At 45.4% G+C, this 23219-nt stretch overlaps 1 protein-coding gene across 1 annotated transcript in view; it reads left to right on the top strand.

Moving 5' to 3' along the window:
- Window positions 1–22613, top strand: part of MAP7D3 (MAP7 domain containing 3) — a 77714-nt gene extending 55101 nt beyond the window's left edge. Inside the window, exons 15-20 of the mRNA XM_081896215.1 lie at window positions 2494–2598; window positions 5147–5200; window positions 11819–11897; window positions 13051–13240; window positions 14193–14470; window positions 22242–22613. Of these exons, the coding sequence (XP_081752341.1) occupies window positions 2494–2598; window positions 5147–5200; window positions 11819–11897; window positions 13051–13240; window positions 14193–14470; window positions 22242–22249 (714 nt within the window). The 3' untranslated portion in view covers window positions 22250–22613. The remainder of the gene's footprint in view (window positions 1–2493; window positions 2599–5146; window positions 5201–11818; window positions 11898–13050; window positions 13241–14192; window positions 14471–22241) is intronic.
- The last annotated feature ends 606 nt before the right edge of the window (window positions 22614–23219 follow it).

Here is a 23219-nt window from a genome sequence, read left to right as displayed (position 1 = left end):
CCCCTTAGCCTCCTCTTCTCCAGGCTAAACATGCCAAGCTCCCTTAGCCGTTCCTCATAAGGCATCGTTTCCAGGCCTTTGACCATTTTGGTTGCCCTCCTCTGGACACGTTCCAGTTTGTCACTGTCCTTCTTGAACTGTGGTGCCGAGAACTGGACACAGTACTCCAGGTGAGGTCTGACCAGAGCAGAATAGGTAAAGGTAAAGGTACCCCTGCCCGTACGGGCCAGTCTTGACAGACTCTGGGGTTGTGCGCCCATCTCACTCAAGAGGCCAGGGGCCAGCGCTGTCCGGAGACACTTCCGGGTCACATGGCCAGCGTGACAAAGCTGCATCTGGCGAGCCAGAGCCGCACACGGAAACGCCGTTTACCTTCCCGCTGGTAAGCGGTCCCTATTTATCTACTTGCACCCGGAGGTGCTTTCGAACTGCTAGGTTGGCAGGCGCTGGGACCGAGCAGCGGGAGCGCACCCCGCCGCAGGGATTCGAACCACCGACCTTTCGATCAGCAAGTCCTAGGTGCTGAGGCTTTAACCCACAGCGCCACCTGCGTCCCCCAGAGCAGAATACAGTGGCACTATTACTTCCCTTGATCTAGATGCTATACTCCTATTGATGCAGCCCAGAATTGCATTGGCTTTTTTAGCTGCCGCGTCACACTGTTGGCTCATGTCAAGTTTGTGGTCAACCAAGACTCCTAGATCCTTTTCGCATGTACTGCTCTCAAACTGCCAACCTAGCAGTTCAAAAGTGCAAGTAGATAAATAGGGACCGCTCCAGCGGGAAGGTAAATGGCGTTTCCGTGCACTGCTCTGGTTCGCCAGAAGCAGCTTAGTTATGCCGGCCTCATGACCCGGAAGCTGTACGCCGGCTCCCTCGGCCAGTAAAGCGAGATGAGCGCCGCAACCCCAGAGTCGGCCACGACTGGACCTAATGGTCAGGGGCCCCTTTACCTTTTATAATATATTTTATATTTTGATTTTGTTCTGCAGACCGCCCTGAGACCTCCAGTTATAGGGCAGTATATGAATTCAATAAATGATAATAAATAACGCCCCAAAGCCCCACTAAAGAGCCCAGAGGACTTTTCCAGTTGATTCTCAACGTAACCTGGTGACTGAATAGGCCAGGCATCGCCAAACCTGGCCCTCCAGATGTTTTGAGACTACAGCTCCCATCATCCCTAGCTAACAGGACCAGTGGTCAGGGATGATGGGAATTGTGGTCCCAAAACAGCTGGAGGGCTGAGTTTGCCTATGCCTCCTCTAATACTGGGGGGGGGGGGTTGAACCCCTGCAGCCCATGGGATATCTGCTTGCCAAGACCTACAATATCTGTCATGGGGTGTGGGTGGAGAACGCCACATCTGCTACATGATGCAGGATCAATGATGATGATGATGATGATGATAATTAATTTACTGTTTTTACCCTGTCCATCTGGCTGAGCCTCAGCCCCAAAAAGATTAGCCTCCCCCCTGGCTCTTAGCTGCTTAATAGCAGTTATGGGGTGCCTGTGGTGGCACTCCAGATTTTGTAGGGCTCCAGCTCCCTTCAGCCCCAGACGGTGTGGCCATTGGCTGGGAATGACAAGTTGGTATTTTAGCAACTACGGAAGGGCCACAGTCCCCCGACTCCCTTGCCATTGTTATTCCTATTGTCTTCTTCTTTTGCAATCCCTCGTAGCCGAATCATATTGTCTTCCATCAACATGGATTTTAGCAGTGAGCCCGTAAGTGAGGGTGGAGGCCAATTCCGGATCCGCACATCCTTCCACAGTGGGGTTTCTGGGCAGGGGTTGATCCTGGTTCCTTCTTCCTCGCCCATTTCTCCCTCGTGTCCCAAATTCGAGTGTCTTCAAAGCCCAGGAAGCCTTTGGTCGAGGCTGCAGATAGGTAGCCGTGTTGGTCTGCCATAGTCAAAACAAAAAATTTCCTTCCAGTAGCACCTTAAAGACCAACTAAGTTAGTTCTTGGTATGAGCTTTCGTGTGCATGCACACTTAAGTATCTGAAGAAGTGTGCATGCACACGAAAGCTCATACCAAGAACTAACTTAGTTGGTCTTTAAGGTGCTACTGGAAGGAAATTTTTTGTTTTGGTCGAGGCTGTTCTCCAACTGGAGTGCTCACAGGCCAGTGTTTCCCTGTTGTCAGTGTTTATACTACATTTTTGTCTTGAGATCTTTCAACCTCTTTTGTGGTCCACCAGCGTTACACTTTCCAGGGTAAGGCGATACACAACATGACCGGTCCAAAGTTGATGTTGAAGGATCATCGCTTCGACACTGGCAATATTTGCTTCTTGCAGTACACTGGCATTAGTTCACCTGTCTTCCTGAGCGACATGTCAGATTTTCCGGAGACTCCATTGACAGAATCTCTTGCACATGCTGGACGCCTTGCAGTTTGGAGAGTTGTTCCCGGTTTCCATTCGGGTGGGGTTTTGGGAACAAAAGGGTTTTCCGGCGGTGATTCCTCTTCCCCCCAATTTTAGCGCGAAGAGGCCGAGGCAAAAGCTCTGGAGGAAGCCGAGAAGCAGCGTCAGGAACGGGAGCAGATCGTGCAGCGGAACAAGCAAGAGCGGCTGGAGAGGAAAAAGGTGAGACGCCTTCCTTTTCTGCTCTCAGTCCTCTGTTTCAAAAGAATGAATGAATTTATTTCCGTCAGCCATTGCAATAAAAGAGCATTGCAGTGTGCATATACCAGGCATGTCCAACATGTAGATCGCAACCTACAGGTAGATTGTGGGGTGTTCCTGGTCAATATCTAGTCTCTCCTCCCACCACTACAAAAAAGAAAAAGTAAAAAAAAGAAGAATGAAAATAGCTCAACAACTACTGTTTCTACTGTTTCCTAAAGTAAGCTCAACCACTCTAGCTTCCTAAGAAAAGCTGAGCAACTTTGCCTTTCCAAAAAAAGCTCAGCAACTTTTGTTTTCTAGCCAAAAAGTTGACCATCAGATTAAGGTCCACTATTTGCAGATTCATGAATCCTCAACTGTCTTCATTTCATTCATTCATATCTTCAGTTCCAGTCATTCATTTGCTTCCTTAGAAAAAGCTCAGAAACTTTACCTTTCCCAAAAAAGCTCTGCAACCTTTGACTCCTAGCCAAAAAGTTGACCATCAGACTAAGGTCCACTATTTGACTGCAGATTCAGGACCCTTAACTGTGTTTTATATAATCAACTTTTTACTATGTTCTGTGTATATCACAGTGCTCATTCAGTTCCATTCATTCATAGATCAAGGGAAGTAATAGTGCCACTGTATTCTGCTCTGGTCAGACCTCACCTGGAGTACTGTGTCCAGTTCTGGGCACCACAGTTCAAGAAGGACACTGACAAACTGGAATGTGTCCAGAGGAGGGCAACCAAAATGGTCAAAGGCCTGGAAACGATGCCTTATGAGGAACGGCTAAGGGAGCTTGGCATGTTTAGCCTGGAGAAGAGGAGGTTAAGGGGTGATATGATAGCCATGTTCAAATATGTAAAAGGATGTCACATAGAGGAGGGAGAAAGGTTGTTTTCTGCTGCTCCAGAGAAGCGGACACGGAGCAATGGTTCCAAACTACAAGAAAGAAGATTCCACCTAAACATTAGGAAGAACTTCCTGACAGTAAGAGCTGTTTGACAGTGGAATTTGCTGCCAAGGAGTGTGGTGGAGTCTCCTTCTTTGGAGGTCTTTAAGCAGAGGCTTGGCAACCATATGTCAGGAGTGCTCTGATGGTGTTTCCTGCTTGGCAGGGGGTTGGACTCGATGGCCCTTGTGGTCTCTTCCAACTCTATGATTCTATGATATATTCAGTTTCATTCATTCATATATTCCATTTCCTTCATTCATTTGCCCCTAAAAAAAAGCCGAACCACTTTGGTTTCCCAGAAAAAGCTCCACAACTTTGATCTGTCCAACAACAACAGGTAGATCACTCCCCGATTTTTTACACTGTGAATAGATCGCAGCCTCTTGGGAGTTGGACATCCCTTCCATATCCTTCAAAAGAGACATATAATGTTTCATGAAAAAGCAGCTGGATAAGCCCTTGGGTGGATGCAGACCATAGCAGTAAATACAAGTCGAAGGCCGGGACTTCCCTTGTACGCTGGCAGGGGTTTGTGGGTGGGGCATTGTGTATGCTTTATAGCAGGGGTCAGCAAACTTTTTGAGCAGGGGGCCAGTCCACTGTCCCTCGGACCTTGTGGGGGGCTGGACTATATTTTGGAAATAAAAAAAAGAACAAAATCCTATGCCCCACAAATAATCCTGAGATGCATTTTAAATAAAAGGACACATTCTACTCGTGTCAAAGCACGCTGATTCCCGGACCGTCCGCAGGCCGGATTTAGTAGGCGATGGGGCCGGAGCCAGCCCCAGGGCCTTATTTTGCCTACTCTATGGCCTAACAGTGATATTTGGCATTTGGGGTCCCTTTCATTTAATTGTCTCATGCAGTGGTGGCCCGACTTGACCCCCTCCAGCTGTTTTGGGACTACAACTCCATCATCCCTTGCTAACAGGACCAACGGTCAGGGATGGTGGGAGTTGTTGTCCCCAAAATCAGCCCTGGGCTGCTTTTACAGTGGAGCTCAACAAAGTATGCTTGGCTTCCTCCCCAGCCCCATTTATTTCTTTGAACCTCTCTGAGGGATTTTAGGAGGGAGATACCATGACAGGCCCATGATGCACCAATGTGTCTTTTATAGCTGAGAGAGGATTTTGAGCCAGGTCTCTCTCTAACCTAATGGTGGCCAAACGTGGCCCTCTAGCTGTTTTGGGACTACAATGCCTACTATCCCTGACCACTGCTCCTGTTAGCTAGGGATGATGGGAGTTGTAGTCCCCAAACAGCTGGAGGGCCAAGTTTGACCACCACCGCAGTCAAAGTCTAACCATTACTCCCTGCTGGCATTCAAGGGTCTCCAAGCAGGAAAAGGAAAGGGCCAGATGGGCGGGATCAAAATAATACATTATTATTATTATTATTATTATTATTATTATTATCATCATCAAAATAATACATCATTATTATTATTATTATTATTATTATTATTATTATTATTATTACTACTACTACTACTACTACTACTACTACTACTACTATTAACTGAGTCTTGGCATTATCTAAGTGGTGTGACTGTTCTTTGACAGAGAATAGAAGAAATAATGAGGAGGACCCGGAAGGCAGAGCAGAACGACGCCAAGGTAAATGTCTTCCAACTTTGGCTAAGGCCTCTGGTTACCTCTGATTTCTGTTGCTAGTGTTCAAGGGGAACGTTGTTCATTTCATTAGAATTTCTACTGGTTTTTACACATATTTTCATACATAACATCACAGTATGCAAAAAGAAATGAAACATTTGGCTCCGTTTTTGGACAAATACTTGCCTTGTATTGCAGGCATAGGCAAATTCCACCACTCCAGATGTCAAAAGCACGTCAGAGTGCAAGGAGATAAATAGGTCCTGCTCCGGCAGGAAGGTAAACGGTGTTTCCGTTCGCTGCTCTGGGTTCACCAGAAGCAGCTTAGTCATGCTGGCCACATAACCTGGAAAAACTGTCTGCAGACAAACGCTGGCTCCCTCGGCCAGCAAGGTGAGATGAGCGCTGCAACCCCAGAGTCGTCCGCAACTGGACTTAATGGTCCAGGGTCCCTTTACCTTGCTTATTACTATTAAATCGTCGTCTTATATATAAACTAAAATAATGAAGATAAGTAACAAGCAGTCATTTTAACAGGACAAAATTTCCTGCGACCCTACTAGCGATGTACGTTTTTTACAATTGTCTTTCAGATATAACATATATTTGTCCCCGCCTTTCAGAAAAGTCCGATCCTACTGGTTCTGGATTTTCCCCATCAGTTTGGCCAATTAGGCATAGTCCAATAATTTCATCTGCCAATCTTCTTTCATTGGTAGCTTTTAAGGCAGAATACTCTTCCTAGAGGCAAATACGGATTGCCTGAGCCGTGAATGAAAATAATTGCATATTAGGGAAACGTATTTGGCAACCTCCCTCTTGCAGTCTTTTGAGACTACAACTGACAGCTTTCATCATCATCATCATATTTATTTCTACCCTGCCCATCTTGCTGATTTTCGCCAGACACTCTAAGCAGCTTCCAGTTCCAACAACAACAACAATTTATTATTTGTACCCTGCCCATCTGGCTCAGTTTACCCAGCCACTCTGGGCGGCTTCTAGCAAAAGTTTAGAAATACATTAAAACATCCATCATTCAAAACTTCCCTAAACAGGGCTGCCTTCAGATGTCTTCTAAAAGTCCAATAGTTGTTTATTTCCTTGACATCTGACGGGAGGGCGTTCCACAGGGCAGGCGCCACCACTGAGAAGGCCCTCTGCCTGCTTTTCTGTAACTTGGCTTCTCGCAGGGAGGGAACCGCCAGAAGGTCCTCGGGAGAGGGACCCTGGTGTCTACTGGGCCGAGGCCGTTTTGGGCTTTCAAGGTCAGCACTGACACTTTGAATTGTGCCCGGAAACGTCCTGGGAGCCAATGTAGGTCTTTCAGGACCAGTGCTATATGGCCTCGATCAGACTTGATTTAAATCCTTTATTTTACAGAAAGGTATGACTTTGCAGGCATCCTTTCATTTTTTAAAAAAAATAATATTTATTACTTTTAAACCTTACGAAAAATAAGAAAAAAGAAAAGAAAAAGAAAGAGAAAAAACAAAAGAAAGAGAATACAATACAATATATAAACAATGCACAACACAACATTAACACATTAAACTAAACATAAGAAAACAAAAACAATTTAAAAACATACATCATACCGTTTCAATGCCCTATCTTTCATTCCCTCATTTCATCGACCTCCTCTCACCTCCCTTTTTGTATTCCACTTCTATTAATTATTTCAGCATTTCCTTTCCATCTTTCTCTATTTTCTGTCATATCTTATCTTATTTTAACCTTATCTTCCATTAATACCGTAATACTTATTTGTACTTAACTCCTTATAACATTTCTACTAAAGCCATGTAATTTCATTCCAGCATTTTTCTAACATTCATTAATTTTACAATATTTCTATAAATAAACTTTTTCCAATCTGCTTCCACCGTTTCTTCTCCCTGGTCTCGGATTCTGCCAGTCCTTTCCGTCAATTCCATATGGTCCATCAACCTGGTGATCTTTTGTCCGAGGCTCTTAACTCTTTCCCAAGTCCCTTCTGCAGATCTTCTTCATATTTATACATGCACTTTACTTTGTCTTCTGCTGATCTTGTTCTTAATTTCCTTCCTTTGATGCTGAGGGGTAGATCTCGGGGAAGCTCCAACCTAGCAATGTTTTTATTGCTTCTCGACAGGTCAGCCAAATCTCCGTAGTTAAAACTAAAGTCCAAAAGATATTTCAGGACGTGTTTCAAAATCCCTCCAAAACTAAAGGTCCCCACAACTCCAATCTCCTCCTGACCCAAGTCCAGGTCCCAAAGGTCAGTACATCCCTGCATGAGGGGATCTATCCAACTTTCCTTCTCCAGTCCAAGCAGGGCTCCAATCCTCAAAATCTGACTTTCTCTAAATTCAGTCATAGAAGGCAACAACTTTTATTCATCAAATTGCCTCTGTAAGGCTGGGGCTCTCTCCACTTGTATTACTTGAGGTTCAACAACAACTTTCTCCCTCGCCTTCTCCACAATTTGCCATGTCAATGTAGATTCCTGAATCGATTCCTGAATAGTTTCTGTATAGATGTTCACTTTTTGTCCCAACTTATCAATTTTGATAGTCATCACATCTATCTTCTTATGTTTTTTTTTTTAAATAAATTTTTATTTCTTTTTTAAACACATAATAAAAACAAACAAAGCACAAAACAAAAACATACAAACATTTAAACATGTATAATTTCATAATCTTATTTTCATGCACCTTCTTTCCCCTGACTTCCCCATACCTCCCATTCACTGCATCCTTGTTTTGCATTTCTTTAGCAACTCCTCCAGTCAATTAACTATTTAAATCCCTTTCATTAAGTTTTCTTTAACTTATTAGTTACAGCTGTAATTCTCTATTTCTTACTCCTTGACATCTTAACACTCCTCAACTTTACAACAATTTTTAAGATATATTTTAAATTTCTTCCAATCCTCTTCCACTGTCTCTTTCCCCTGGTCGCGGATTCTGCCGGTCATCTCTGCCAGTCCCATGAAGTCAATCACCTTTGTCTGCCATTCTTCCAGAGTAGGTAGTTCTTGCGTCTTCCAATACTTTGCCAGAAGAATTCTTGCTGCTGTGGTGGCGTACATAAAAAACGTCCTATCCTTCTTTAACACCAGTTGGCCAACCATGCCCAGGAGAAAAGCCTCAGGTTTCTTAGGAAAAGTCCACTTAAGGACTTTCTTAATTTCATTGTAGATCATTTCCCAAAAGGCTTTAATCTTCGGGCAGGTCCACCAAAGGTGGTAAAAGGTACCTTCAGTCTCATTGCATTTCCAACATTTATTATTGGGCAAATGATAAATTTTTGCAAGCTTGACTGGGGTCATGTACCACCTATAGATCATTTTCATTATGTTTTCTTTTAGGGCATTACATGCCGTAAATTTAATACCAGTGGTCCATAACTGTTCCCAGTCAGCAAACATAATGTCATGACCGATATCTTGTGCCCATTTAATCATAGCTGATTTCACCGTTTCATCCTGTGTATTCCATTTCAACAGCAAATTATACATTCTTGACAAGTTCTTAGTATTGGGTTCTAGCAACTCTGTTTCTAATTTTGACCTCTCCTTCTGAAATCCTATTTTCCTGTCCTGTTTAAATGTCTCATTTATCTGATGGTAATGCAACCAATCTCGTACTTTGGACTTTAATTTCTCATAACTCTGAAGTTTAACCTTTTCGCCCTCTTGTTCTAGAATTTCACAATATTTTGGCCATTTAGAGTCCATGTTAAGTTTTTTCACCTCCTTAGCTTCCATTGGTGACAACCACCTGGGAGTTTTACTTTCCAACAGATCTTTATATCGCATCCAGACATTGTATAGTGCTTTCCTAACAATATGGTTTTTAAAACCTTTATGCACTTTTACCTTGTCGTACCATAAGTATGCATGCCAACCGAAGCTATTATCATACCCTTCCAAATCCAAAATGTCTGTGTTCTCAAGAAGTAGCCAGTGTTTCAACCAGCAGAAAGCTGCCGATTCATAGTAGAGTCTTAGGTCCGGCAGGGCAAAGCCCCCTCTATCTTTTGCATCAGTTAAAATCTTAAATTTTATTCTGGGCTTTTTGCCCTGCCAGACAAATTTTGATATGTCTTTCTGCCACTTCTTGAAACAGTCCATCTTATCCAAAATCTGCAACGTCTGGAATAGATTCCATAGATGCTGTTGCTGCTTTTTCCTGTGCTTTTTCCTGTGCAGCTGGTGTTGTGCCTGATATTGAGCCCCTTTTCTTTTGTGCTTGCTTTATTTTAGATCTAGTTATTATCTCTTCTGCTGGGCCACTCATATCCTCAAGGTCGTTCTCACAGGGAAGACTTACAAGTGGAAAATCCCACTGTTTCTTTTTTAATGTGACAGTTTCTCTTTAAACCCTCTAGAGGGAGCATTCAATTGTATCCAAATGGAAAGAAACAAAGAAGCGAGGAAACATAGAGCAATGAACAAAGAGTTCAAAAGTCCATACTGTAAATCCACACTTTTTCAATGTAACCAAGAGTTCAGCAGAATAATTCCATTAAAGTCCAGTAACTTTGTTTCAGACGAAACCCCCACTTTGTATCCAGTCTAAACTGACAGCTCACTTTCCCGGTGCCTTGCTCAGGCAGCCCGACCTGGGGAATTCAGCAGTGAAAGGTCTTTTTTCTCCGGTTAACTTCACGCAGGTTTGCAATGTCCAATTTTCTTCCCCCCTTCTCCTGCCTATTGGGGGGAAGTCTAGGTCCAATGTCAGGTTTGACAGCTTAAAAACATTTTTTTCTTTCAAATGCAGCTTACTCTTTCGTTGCTTATTTATCATGCAGTTCGGGGAGGCAGACTTCCTTAGTTTGTGCCTTTCCCGTTTTCAGCCAAATTTCAAAATTTAAGTTTAAATGTCCCGCTCAGTCCCTCGGTCTTACTCACGGGTGTTCCAGTCAATTTTATGTTTCAGGAAGGAATCGGCGCTCTCCGTTCATGGCGACGCGGCTTCACTCCACGGGCTGGGTTGCGACTCTCAGCACCGCGCTCACACCCGATGCCGCTCCGGAGCCTTTAAAAAGGCTCTTTCACAGTACCGGGGGGCGCAAAAGGTGCCCACCGAGTCTCCTTGTTCACAGGCTTCTGCGCCTGTGATTTTAGCGGTCCCCCGCTCGCCGTAGCGGGTCAGACCCGAACTCGCGGAGCAGTCCTCCTTCGGAGCTCGAAGCAAGGACCGCCATTAAACGCTGGCGCCGACCAGAAGTCACATCCATCTTCTTATGAAGCTGTTCCAATGAATCACTTATCTTGCATAATGCAATCACTAAGGCTTCTTCTGTCAACATTCTTACCAGACCAAGGTCAATTCCTGGTTCTCACGGTTTTTTATCTCTGCAGCTGGAAATTCCCCCAGCTCCACTCTTGTAACAGTTTCAAAGGCTCACTCTAGGGGGAAACAATTTCTATTTGTATCAATCCTTTTAAACACAGATCAAGCAACAAAATTAGTTTAAATTTTCAGTTACTTTTACTCCTTTTTAAACTCAGAAGGAAACAATGGAAGCAATATATTTCTCTTATTTAACTATCTGTCAACATACGTTTTATTCACAGTCAATGAACTTTCCCAAAACGTCAGTCTTACTAGCAGCCCGTTTCCAGGTTCAAAGCGGTGGTAATTTATCTTTCTTCGCTCTCTCTCCTGCAGGCTTACGCGATCCAAAATTTTCCCCCTCTTCTCCTGCTTCCAAGGGGGGTTTAATGATTTTAGCCGATGGAGGTTTAATCCTTTACAGAAGGCTTTCCAAGACTTTAGCTTGCAGCCTCTTTGCTTCAGTCTATTTACAAAAGGGGAAGGCGGACTTCCTGTTTGAAACCTCCCAGTTTCGGTACCAAATTAAGACGTTTAAAAATCCAATTTTCCGTTCTACTCACGGGTAGTTGTTTTAAGATCAAATTGTCCACAGGAAAAAGTCAGCGCTCTCTGGCAACAGCAATGCGGCTTCACTCTGTGAAAGAAGCAGTCAATTTGAAGCACCGCGCCACTCACCCCATGTCACTCTGGATCCCCGAAACCAGGTTTCCCCGCGAGTAGGGGAGGCGCAAAAGGTGCCAGCCGAATCCCACGTTCACAGGCTTCTCCCGCCTGTGATTTTTAGTGGGTCCCCGCCTTCACCATGGCGGCCTGGCCCTGATTTCCACGAAGAAGAAGAAGAAGAAGAAGAGTTTGGATTTGATATCCCGCCTTTCACTCCCTTTAAGGAGTCTCAAAGCGGCTAACATTCTCCTTTCCCTTCCTCCCCCACAACAAACACTCTGTGAGGTGAGTGGGGCTGAGAGACTTCACAGAAGTGTGACTGGCCCAAGGTCACCCAGCAGCTGCATGTGGAGGAGCGGAGACGCGAACCCGGTTCCCCAGATTAGGAGTCTACCGCTCTTAACCACTACACCACACTGGCTCTCGCAAGTGTGGTTCCTACTGATCAGAGGAATTCAGCCATTGCCGGAGGCGCCAACCCGGAAGTTGCAGGCATCCTTTCAATATTGACAACCAGAGGAAGGTTTCCTATGGCTTGTAATGTCCTTCAGATGCCAGCTGGGCACAGGGCCATCTTATAACCAGCAGCTCATCTTGCAACTGACTCTTTCTGCTTCCTCTAACACAGAACGACGACAAGTCCAATGAGGAGGATGAAGGCGTCGAAGAAGACGAGGAGCTGTGCCTCGAAAAGCAAGATCAGCCTGGTAAGGGGCAGCCCTGCGACTGTTTGTCTTCCTTGCCGGGTGGATTTGATTTAAATTAAATCAATTTAAATCCCGTTTTAAATCCTAGTCAGGAAGACTTGATTTAATTCTCTTTTTTTACAGAAAGGTTCAACCCTGCTGGCATCCTCTTAATCTTGAGAAGCAGAGGAAGGTTTCCTTTTTGGAATGATAAATTTCCAGAGTAGTTTCTACTGTTATATCAAAAGTGACTGATTTGGTTACTTTTGTCTTAGAAAGACATAGACAGATAATGATGAAATGGTGGTGAGGTTTAATAAGTTAACGGTTTCTATTTGGACAACTTTTCCACTGTACTTGATTGGAAGGAGACAAACAATCATTTCCTTCATCACAATTTAAACAATTTATTTAACTAAAGCAGTAACATGATAGCAGATGTATACATGTTTGTTAACTGATGGGGTTAAACTTTTTTTTTTTTAAAACGACTTAGACTGAGTTTTAGCAGACGTGAAAAACTTAAAACAAATCCTTCTTTCCAGATGAATAGCCTTTGGACTCTAATGTAATTTAAAGAGGAAATCTGTAGAAAGGTTTTTCCTCCAAAAGCATTTTGTTTTAAAAATCCAATTTAAATTTTAAAAAATCAATAATAATTTTTAAAAATCCAATTTAAATCAAGAAAATCCGATTTTATTTATTTATTTATAAATCATTGATTTTTATCTACCCTGCTTTCTTAGCTAGCTTGGAGGTATTCCCTGATTTTCTCGGAAGGGGCTTCTGGCGCAGAGGGCTTTCGTTCCCTCTTGTGGAAAGAATAGCATGGGGTTAGTTAAGCCTGCAATCTGCCTGCCTGCCTTACATCTTCAGTGGCAGTTTGAAAATAGTTTCCTTTTACCACCATCCGCAGTCCAAATTTCAGGTGGTGACTCTTAATTATTAATGGCGGCACCCGCCCTGTGGAACGCCCTCCCATCATATGTCAAAGAGATAAGCAACTATCTGACGTAAGACATCTGAAGGCAGCCCTCTTTAGGGAGGTTTTGAATGACTGATGTTTTAATGTATTTCTAATCTTTTGCTGGAAGCTGCCCAGAGTGGCTGGGGAAACCCAGCCAGATGGGCGGGGTATTAATAATAATATTTATTTTTGTTGTTGTTGTTTTAGAAAAGGCAAAATATGACTCCTCCCTCGAAGACGGTCCAGAGGCTGTGTGCGATTTGGCCGCGTCAAAAGACAGATCAAAAATGGAACCGGACAGTGTCTTTGTAAATGGGGATGAGGAGGAGGAGGTTGACCCCAGGAATGACCATGGTGGTGGGAATTTGAAGTATTTGACTCAGGTGAAAGAAGCTAGGTAAGCTTGGTGCAGGTGTGGCCCACTCCTGCCCCTCCCCCAAACAGCCCCGTACAGTGGTCCCTTGGTTCCCAAACTTAATCTGTTCCAGAAGTCCGTTCCAAAGCCAAAGCATTCCAAAACCAAGGCACTTATTTCCCATAGAATATCATGCTAAAGGGATTAATACGTTCCAGGTTTTAAAAACAGCAACTTAACATGAATTTTATACTCTAACGAGACCATCAAGACATAAAACGAAAGCAATCATCAATATGCTGTACCATTAAAGAAATAAGATATTGTAGATGATAAAAATAGAAATTAATTTTTCATTTTCTGACCTGCACTGATGATAGTCATTGTTTGGATGGGGGGCTTTTATCCATTTCCGCAATCACACAATCAATCAATCAATCAATCAATAAAATATCCCCCCTTTTTACAGAAAGGTTCGACCTTGCTGGCATCCTCTTAATATTGACAACCAGAGGAAGGTTTCATTTTTGGAATCATACATTTTCAGAGGAGTTTTTACAGTTATATCAAAAAATACTGATTTGGTTCTACTCTAAGAAATACATTGAAAGATAATGATGAAATGATGGTGAAGTTTTATAAGTGAACTGTTTCTATTTGGTCAACTTTTCTGCTGTACTTGATGAGAAGGAGACAAACAATCATTTCCTTCATCACAATTTAACAATTTATTTCACTAAAACAATAACATGATAGCATATGTATCCCTGTTTGTTAACTGATATGGTTAAACGTTGTTTTGTTAAAGACTGAGTTTTAGCACACATGAAAAACTTAAAACAAATCCTTCTTTCCAGATGAATAGCCTTTGGACTGTCATAAAACTGAAATAAAAAAATCTTTAGAAAGATTTTCCCTCCAAAAGCATCTTATTTTAAAAATCCATTTTTATTTTTAAAATCATTGATTTTTATCCACCCTGCTCTCTTCCCAGTCCTCCAGCAAAGGAAATGGTTGTTGAGAACTCTGAAATCTCGTGCGTTAACGAAGAGGATCGCTCAACTGGATTTCTATCTAACCTGAATGGGAAATCTACGACGTGGAATTTTGAAGAAATCATTGAACTCGGCGTCCATCCCAAGACAACCATGGCTGCAGATAAAGCCACCCAGAGCTTGAAAGATGTCGCTGTTGTACCTGCGAGTCCCAGGCTGGCTTTTGAAGAAGAAAGTCCCGTGAATTCCTTGACCAAACCGATAGAGACCGCATCAGGTATAATAATAATAATAATAATAATAATAATAATAATAATAATAATAATAATTTCTACCCTGCCCATCTGGCTGGATTTCCCCAGCCACTCTGGGCTGCTTTCAACAGGAGATTTAAAAAATATTAAATATACAGTCACAGGGGTCTGCCCAGTGCACCAAACCACCTCTTCATTGAAATGTGGCAAATTCACATTTGAGTTCGGCGTTCAAGGTTCTCAAAATGTTTGAAACCTGGGTGTGGGGTGGGGAGAGCTGGCTGACCTGAAGTGGAGGGAAATAAATGTAGTAGTAGTAGTAGTAGTAATAGATTATTCTGGCAACCTCCCTCTTGCAGTCTTTTGAGACTTCAACTGACAACTTTAATTATTATTTCTTCATTTATTCTACTCTGCCCACCTGGCTGGGTTTCCCCAGCCACTCTGGGTGGCTTCCAACAACAGATTAAAATACAACAATTCGTCAAATATCAAAAGCTTCCCTAAACAGAGCTGCTTTCAGGTGTCTTCTAAAAGTCTGGTAGTTGTTTATTTCCTTGATATCTGACGGGAGGGCGTTCCACAGGGTGGGCACCACCACTGAGAAGGCCCTCTGCCTGCTTTCCTGTAACTTGGCTTCTCGCAGGGAGGGAACCGCCAGAAGGTCCTCGGGAGACGGACCCCGGCGTCCAGGGTGAAGGCACTCATTGAGGTCTACTGGGCCAAGGCCACTGGGGGCTTTCAAGGTCAGCAGCAACACTTTGAATTGTGCCCGGAAACGTCCTGCGAGGCAATGTAGGTCTTTCAAGACCAGTGTTATATGGTCTCAGTCAGACTTTGTTTTACAGAAAGGTTCAACCTCGCTGGCATCCTCTTCATATTGACCCGCAGAGGAAGGCTTCCTTTTGGGAAGAATGAAATCCTCTTCATATACTTTGAATTGGGTCCGGAAACGTCCGGGGATCCAATGCAGGTCTTTCAAGACCAGTGTTATATGGTCTGGGCGGTCCCAGTCCCCAGTCTTGTTGCTGCATTCTGGATTAATTGCAATTTCCAGGTCACCTTCCAAGGCAGCCCCATGTAGAGCGCCTTGCAGTAGTCCAAGCGGGAGATAACCAGCGCATGTGCCACTCTGGCAAGGCAGTCTGCAGGCTAGTGGGGTCTCATCCTGCGTCCCAGATGGAGCTGTCCAGGACACAGAATGGACCTGCGCCTCCATGGGTCCAAAATGACCCCCAGGCGGCACAGTTGCCCCATTCAAGACCACCTGCCCACCCATAACCAAGACTTCTGTCTTGTCCGGATTCAACCTCAACCCATTAGCCGCTATCCGTCCTCCAACCACCTCCAGACACTGAGGTCTGCCCAGTGCACCAAACCACCTCTCCATTGAAAGGTGGCAAATTCGCATTTGAGTTCGGCATTCAGGGTTCTCAAAATACTTGAAACCTGGGCTGCAGGGCTGGAAAGAATGATGCTAACTGACCTGAAGTTGGAGGGAAATAAAAGGAGAGGTTTTGGGTGGGTTAATGAAGCCCTTCCGCTTCCTCCTAAAATGGGTGTCCCCAGGGCCCCCTTTCTGCGAACTCTGGCACTTGTGAACCAGCTCCCTATACTAGATTCAGGGAGGGAGCCGCGTTGGTCTGACGCAGTCAAAATATATCTTAAAAAATGAAAGAATGGTCCAGTAGCAACCTAGAGACCAACAATGTTTCTTCTGGATCAAAGCTTTTGTGTGCAGGCAGACTTCTTCAAATACACTGAAGCGGAAGTCCCCACACCATGATATATAGAGGGAGGGGAGTCCCCAGCCCCTGATATATAGAGGGAGGGGAGTCCCCGGACCCTGATATATAGAGGGAGGGGAGTCCCCTGACCCTGATATATAGAGGGAGGGGAGTCCCCGGACCCTGATATATAGAGGGAGGGGAGTCCCCTGACCCTGATATATAGAGGGAGGGGAGTCCCCTGACCCTGATATATAGAGGGAGGGGAGTCCCCGACCCTGATATATAGAGGGAGGGGAGTCCCCGGACCCTGATATATAGAGGGAGGGGAGTCCCCGGACCCTGATATATAGAGGGAGGGGAGTCCCCTGACCCTGATATATAGAGGGGGGGGAGTCCCCGACCCTGATATATAGAGGGAGGGGAGTCCCCGGACCCTGATATATAGAGGGAGGGGAGTCCCCGGACCCTGATATATAGAGGGAGGGGAGTCCCCTGACCCTGATATATAGAGGGAGGGGAGTCCCCTGACCCTGATATATAGAGGGAGGGGAGTCCCCTGACCCTGATATATAGAGGGAGAGGAGTCCCCGGACCCTGATATATAGAGGGAGGGGAGTCCCCGGACCCTGATATATAGAGGGAGGGGAGTCCCCGGACCCTGATATATAGAGGGAGGGGAGTCCCCGGACCCTGATATATAGAGGGAGGGGAGTTCCCGGACCCTGATATATAGAGGGAGGGGAGTCCCCGGACCCTGATATATAGAAGGAGGGGAGACCCCGGACCCTGATATATAGAGGGAGGGGAGTCCCCGGACCCTGATATATAGAGGGAGGGGAGACACCAGACCCCAATATATAGAGGGAGGGGAGTCCCCGGACCTTGATATATAGAGGGAGGGGAGTCCCTGGACCCTGATATATAGAGGGAGGGGAGACCCCGGGCCCTGATATATAGAGGGAGGGGAGTCCCCGGACCCTGATATATAGAGGGAGGGGAGACCCCAGACCCTGATATATAGAGGGAGGGGAGACCCCAGACCCTGATATATAGAGGGAGGGGAGTCCCCAGACCCTGATATATAGAGGGAGGGGAGTCCCCGGACCCTGATATATAGAGGGAGGGAAGACCCCAGACCCTGATATATAGAGGGAGGGGAGACCGCGGACCTTGATATATAGAGGGAAGGGAGACCCCGGACCTTGATATATAGAGGGAGGGGAGACCCCGGACCTTGATATATAGAGGGAGGGAAGACCCCAGACCCTGATATATAGAGGGAGGGGAGACCGCGGACCTTGATATATAGAGGGAGGGGAGTCCCCGGACCCTGATATATAGAGGGAGGGGAGTCCCCAGACCCTGATATATAGAGGAAGGGGAGACCCCAGACCCTGATATATAGAGGGAGGGGAGTCCCCAGATCCTGATATATAGAGGGAGGGGAGACCCCGGACATTGATATATAGAGGGAGGGGAGTCCCCGTACCCTGATATATAGAGGGAGGGGAGTCCCTGGACCCTGATATATAGAGGGAGGGGAGACCCCAGACCTTGATATATAGAGGGAGGAGAGTGCCCAGACCCTGATATATAGAGGGAGGGGAATCACCGGACCCTGATATATAGAGGGAGGGGAGTCCCTGCACCCTGATATATAGAGAGAGGGGAAACCCCAGACCTTGATATATAGAGGGAGGGGAGACCCCAGACCCCAATATATAGAGGGAGGGGAGCCCCCAGACCTTGATATATAGAGGGAGGGGAGTCCCCTGACCCTGATATATATAGAGGGAGGGGAGACCCCAGACCCTGATATATAGAGGGAGGGGAGTCCCTTGACCCTGATATATAGAGGGAGGCGAGACCCCAGACCTTGATATATAGAGGGAGGGGAGACCCCAGACCCTGATATATACAGGGAGGAGAGACCCCAGACCCTGATATATACAGCGAGGGGAATCACCGGACCCTTATATATAGAGGGAGGTGAGTCCCTGCACCCTGATATATAGAGGGAGGGGAGACCCCAGACCTTGATATATAGAGGGAGGGAAGACCCCAGACCCCAATATATAGAGGGAGGGGAGACCCCGGACCTTGATATATAGAGGGAGGGGAGTCCCTTGACCCTGATATATAGAGGGAGGGGAGTCCCCGAACCCTGATATATAGAGGGAGGGGAGACCCCAGACCCTGATATATAGAGGGAGGAGAAATGAAGGCTGAAATGTCAATTCAGTGGAGCAGGGTGAAGATATTAACTGATATGCATGAAATTTCAGAGATAACTATATAACCCCTAGTGTAGTAAGATAAGACCTTTGGAACAGGCATTTTAAGAAAAAGGTTTTTTATGAACTGCCCATATTTCTAACAGATTCAAGTAGGTATGTTGGTCTGCCATCGTCAAAATATACCAAAGCCATTCTTTAAAAAGATAGTTCAAAAGACTTTTCTTAAAAATCTAAAAACTTCCTTAAAAGAATCAAGTCTTCCAAAAAGTGATATGATCTCAGAAAGTCTTTCAAAGAATTCTTCCAAAAGAATAAAAAGCAGCACCTTAGAGACCAACTGAGTAGTTTGAGGTATAAGCTTTTGCATGTATGCACACTTTTTCAGATACACACACAATGACAAGTTCAAAATGTATTAGAATCATAGAATCATAGAGTTGGAAGAGACCACAAGGGCCATCGAGTCCAACCCCCTGCCAAGCAGGAAACACCATCAGAGCACTCCTGACATATGGTTGCCAAGCCTCTGCTTAAAGACCTCCAAAGAAGGAGACTCCACCACACTCCTTGGCAGCAAATTCCACTGTCAAACAGCTCTTACTGTCAGGAAGTTCTTCCTAATGTTTAGGTGGAATCTTCTTTCTTGTAGTTTGGATCCATTGCTCCGTGTCCGCTTCTCTGGAGCAGCAGAAAACAACCTTTCTCCCTCCTCTATGTGACATCCTTTTATATATTTGAACATGGCTATCATATCACCCCTTAACCTCCTCTTCTCCAGGCTAAACATGCCCAGCTCCCTTAGCCGTTCCTCATAAGGCATCGTTTCCAGGCCTTTGACCATTTTGGTTGCCCTCCTCTGGACACGTTCCAGTTTGTCAGTGTCCTTCTTGAACTGTGGTGCCCAGAACTGGACACAGTACTCCAGGTGAGGTCTGACCAGAGCAGAATACAGTGGCACTATTACTTCCCTTGATCTAGATGCTATACTCCTATTGATGCAGCCCAGAATTGCATTGGCTTTTTTAGCTGCCGCGTCACACTGTTGGCTCATGTCAAGTTTGTGGTCAACCAAGACTCCTAGATCCTTTTCACATGTACTGCTCTCAAGCCAGGTGTCACCCATCTTGTATTTGTGCCTCTCATTTTTTTTTGCCCAAGTGCAATACTTTACATTTCTCCCTGTTAAAATTCATCTTGTTTGTTTTGGCCCAGTTCTCTAATCTGTCAAGGCCATTTTGAAGTGTGATCCTGTCCTCTGGATCCCAGTTTGGTGTCATCTGCAAATTTGATCAGGATGCCCTTGAGTCCATCATCCAAGTCGTTGATAAAGATGTTGAATAAGACCGGGCCCAAGACAGAACCCTGTGGCACCCCACTAGTCACTCTTCTCCAGGATGAAGAGGAACCATTGATGAGCACCCTTTGGGTTCGGTCAGTCAGCCAGTTACAAATCCACTGAGTGGTAGCATAGTCAAGACCTCATTTTACCAGCAACATACCCATAAAGGCCTTTTTTGTTGCTTTTAACCTCTCTAGCAAGCCTGAGTTCATTCTGTTGAGGGCATCATCTATGTCCTCATTCATTCTGATGAAGGCATCATCTACCGTATTTTTCGCACCATAGGGCGCACCGGACCATAGTTTTTAGGGGGGGAAATCAAGGGGGGGGGGAATTTTCCCCAGCCCCAAAGAGCAGCATACAGGCTGCGCACAACCTCTCCCTGCCGGAGGCGTTGCGCGCAGCTATGGAGCAAGCCAAAGCAGCGAGCGGGATGGATAGATTGTATCCCTCCATTATTACATTCCAATCGTGGGACTTATCCCACCAGGTTTCAGTGATGCCTATTATGTCATATTTAGTTTGCTGTACCAAGAGCTCAAGCTCATCTTGTTTATTTCCCATGCTTTGCGCATTAGTGTACAGACATTGTAGTCCATTAATCATTCCCCCGTGTCTCTTATTTAAGGATATTTTCCTCCCACCACTAGGTCTGCGTGCTGTTTGCTCCATTTGGTCTATGACATTTGGATGATCATCTTCATCAATTGATAGACTCCTACCTTCAAGAGCACTGTCTCCCTCCCCCACATTAGTCAGTTTAAAGCCCTCCTGATGAGGTTTCTGAGATTTTTGGCAGAAACATTCCTCCCAACCGTTGTGAGCTGCAGCCCATCGCTTGCCAGAAGACCATCTTCAAGAAACTGCAGCCCGTGATCTAAGAATCCAAACCGTTCCTGTTTACACCATTTGCAAAGCCAGCTGTTCACTTCCACTATTTTCCCCTCTCTCCCCGGGCCACGTCGTTCAACCGGGAGGACAGATGAGATGACAATTTGTGCATTTAATTGCTTCAATTTCCTGCCCAGAGCCTCATAATCTCTTTTGATCTTCTGGAGGCTATTGCTTGCAGTGTCATTGGTTCCCACATGAACCAAGAGGAAGGGGTATTTGTCAGTGGGTTTTATGATTCCTTGCAGTCGTTCAGTTACATCTTGGATCTTAGCCCCGGGGAGACAGCACACTTCCCGAGACATCTTGTCAGGCCCACAGAGCACTGCTCCTGTTCCCCTCAGTAGGGAATCCCCTATCACCACTACATGCCTCCTCTTAGGTCTGGTTGGGGTTCTTCCGTGAGCTGTCCGTTCCAAGGTCGCCTGCACATTCCCTGAGGACTGACTTTGCTGCTCGTCTTCATATACCTGATCGACTGTAATGAGGGAGAGATCCTCAAATGGAGTCTGCTCTTCGTCTTCCATGCTAGGGGAGAGGACCTCAAAGCGATTGTGTATTTCTAAACAATCAGAGCGAACCCTGGGCCTCCTACTTCTTTGAGTCACGTTTCTCCATATATCTGGCTCCTGTGTTGGTGAACTAGCCTCCTTCTCAGGGGAGTCCCCTGTCTCCTCCTTGGTGGAGACGGTGTGCTCTGTTGCTTCCAAGAAGAGCTCCAGCTCTCTAATTCTTTGGAGTGTAGCTACACGTTCCTCCAGTTGCTGGACTTTGTCTTTTAAGAGGGAAATCAACATGCAATTGCTGCAGGAAAAGCTGCCTGCAACCTTTGGCAAGATGGCAAACATTGCGCAGGAACCACAGGCGACTGCAGCTGTTCCCTCACCCTCCATCTTGAGAACGTGTCGTTGGGGGTGACTACAGCGGTCCTCCATCATAAAAAGACTAGCTCCCCTAAATCTAAAAGATGGATCAAACTGTGTGCGCCGCTGCCCTGCAAGCTCTGATAAGCTCCTCCCACAGCTAATCACCTGCCTCAACAGAAATCCTGCCCTTCTGATCTTTGCACAGCGAGAGCAGCTAATCAGCCACAAAGAAACACACACACAAGAAAACCCTTTTTGCTCCTTCTTCAGCTGCTGCCCTGCATTCATTCATTTGCTTCCCAAGAGAAGCTCCACAACTTTGATCCGTCCAATGACAACAGGTAGATCACTGCCAGTTTTTTTGTACTGGGAGTAGATCGCAGTCTCTTGAAAGTTGGACATCTGTGTCTTACAGGAAAAAGCAAGGGATAGTATGCAGTGACCCAAAACAGCTTTCATACGTGTAACGAGACAAGAATCCAATATCTCTATTGCGCAGCCAAATACTGTATTTTTGCATCTGTAAGATGCCCCCTATTTTGAGGGACTCCAATTTAAGAAAATGGGGAAGGTGGCCCCCGTGTATAAGACGTCCCCAAATTTTGGACATTATTCTTTAGGGGGAAAACCTAGTCTTACACACGGGAAAAATGTGGTAACTAATTGCAATTAAAACTCCACCTGTCTTCCATTTCTTATTAGTTCTTTCTTTCTCTCTTGCTTTTGAACAGAATTGTGAACACTAGGACCCTGGAAAGACTCCAGACTCTCCGCTTCAGGAATTTGGGGTTCCCCCCAAGTCATATGAAGGCCTTGTTTTTGGAAAAGCTGCTTGTTGAACCCCCCGAGTTTGGCGCCGGAAAAGAAGTAAATTCTACCCCGCCTAACTTTGCACCTTGGAAACCTTTCAGATAGATTGTTGCTTTAATGAGTTTTTGTTAGAGGGACTGTTTGAACGCAGGTTTCTCGAAGGGACGGGAAGAAAACGTTTTCCCTTCCGTGAATTGTTCATTATTCTGTTAGTAGCTTGTATTGGAGATTTACCAAATATTGTTGCACACAGCTCAGCCAGCCTAATAAAATGAAACCTAACCTTTATTAAACCACCTTGTCCTTGTCTTAACTGGCTTCACATGCATGCTCCATTATTGAAGGAGAGCTTCGTCGTTAAGAGCGAGCCATCTTCCTTGGCGACAGGTTGGACTGTTTCTGCCATTAAAAAATCTAGCTTAGGGCTAAGATCTCTTCCGGCGCTTGGCAACAAATGTCTTGCTCATGGCAAGTGGCAAGTTACGTATTTTTCCGTCTATAAGAGGCCCCTATTTTGGGGGACTTAGATTTAAGAAAATGGGGGGAGATGTATCCGTGTATAAGATGCCCCCTTCTTTTCGACATTATATTTTAGGGGGGGAACCTAGTCTTACACAGGGGAAAATACGGTATTTTGGTGAGCTCGCCAACAATGATCGAGTGCCATCATTGTAATGTAGCGCTGTCGGGGCTGCAAACTGCTGTTAGCCACTGGTGGACGGAGGTGGCCCATGCCTGGGGTGGGGGTTGACAAAATCCCCCCGGGCTGATTGGCGTCGTGGCGGGTGAATTTTCGCGACAGGCACAATTGCTGCTGCGGAAATCTGCCCGCTGATCGCGCAAATATGCCAGGCGGACAGCACTCCCATCCCCAGCAGGCGGCACCACATGCTGGGCGT

The sequence above is a fragment of the Podarcis melisellensis genome, assembly GCF_964234715.1.
Source record: "Podarcis melisellensis genome assembly, chromosome: Z".
Classification (NCBI taxonomy): Eukaryota; Metazoa; Chordata; class Lepidosauria; order Squamata; family Lacertidae; genus Podarcis; species Podarcis melisellensis.
Note: the sequence above shows the minus strand (reverse complement) of the source record. Positions and strands in the feature narration are given on the sequence as shown.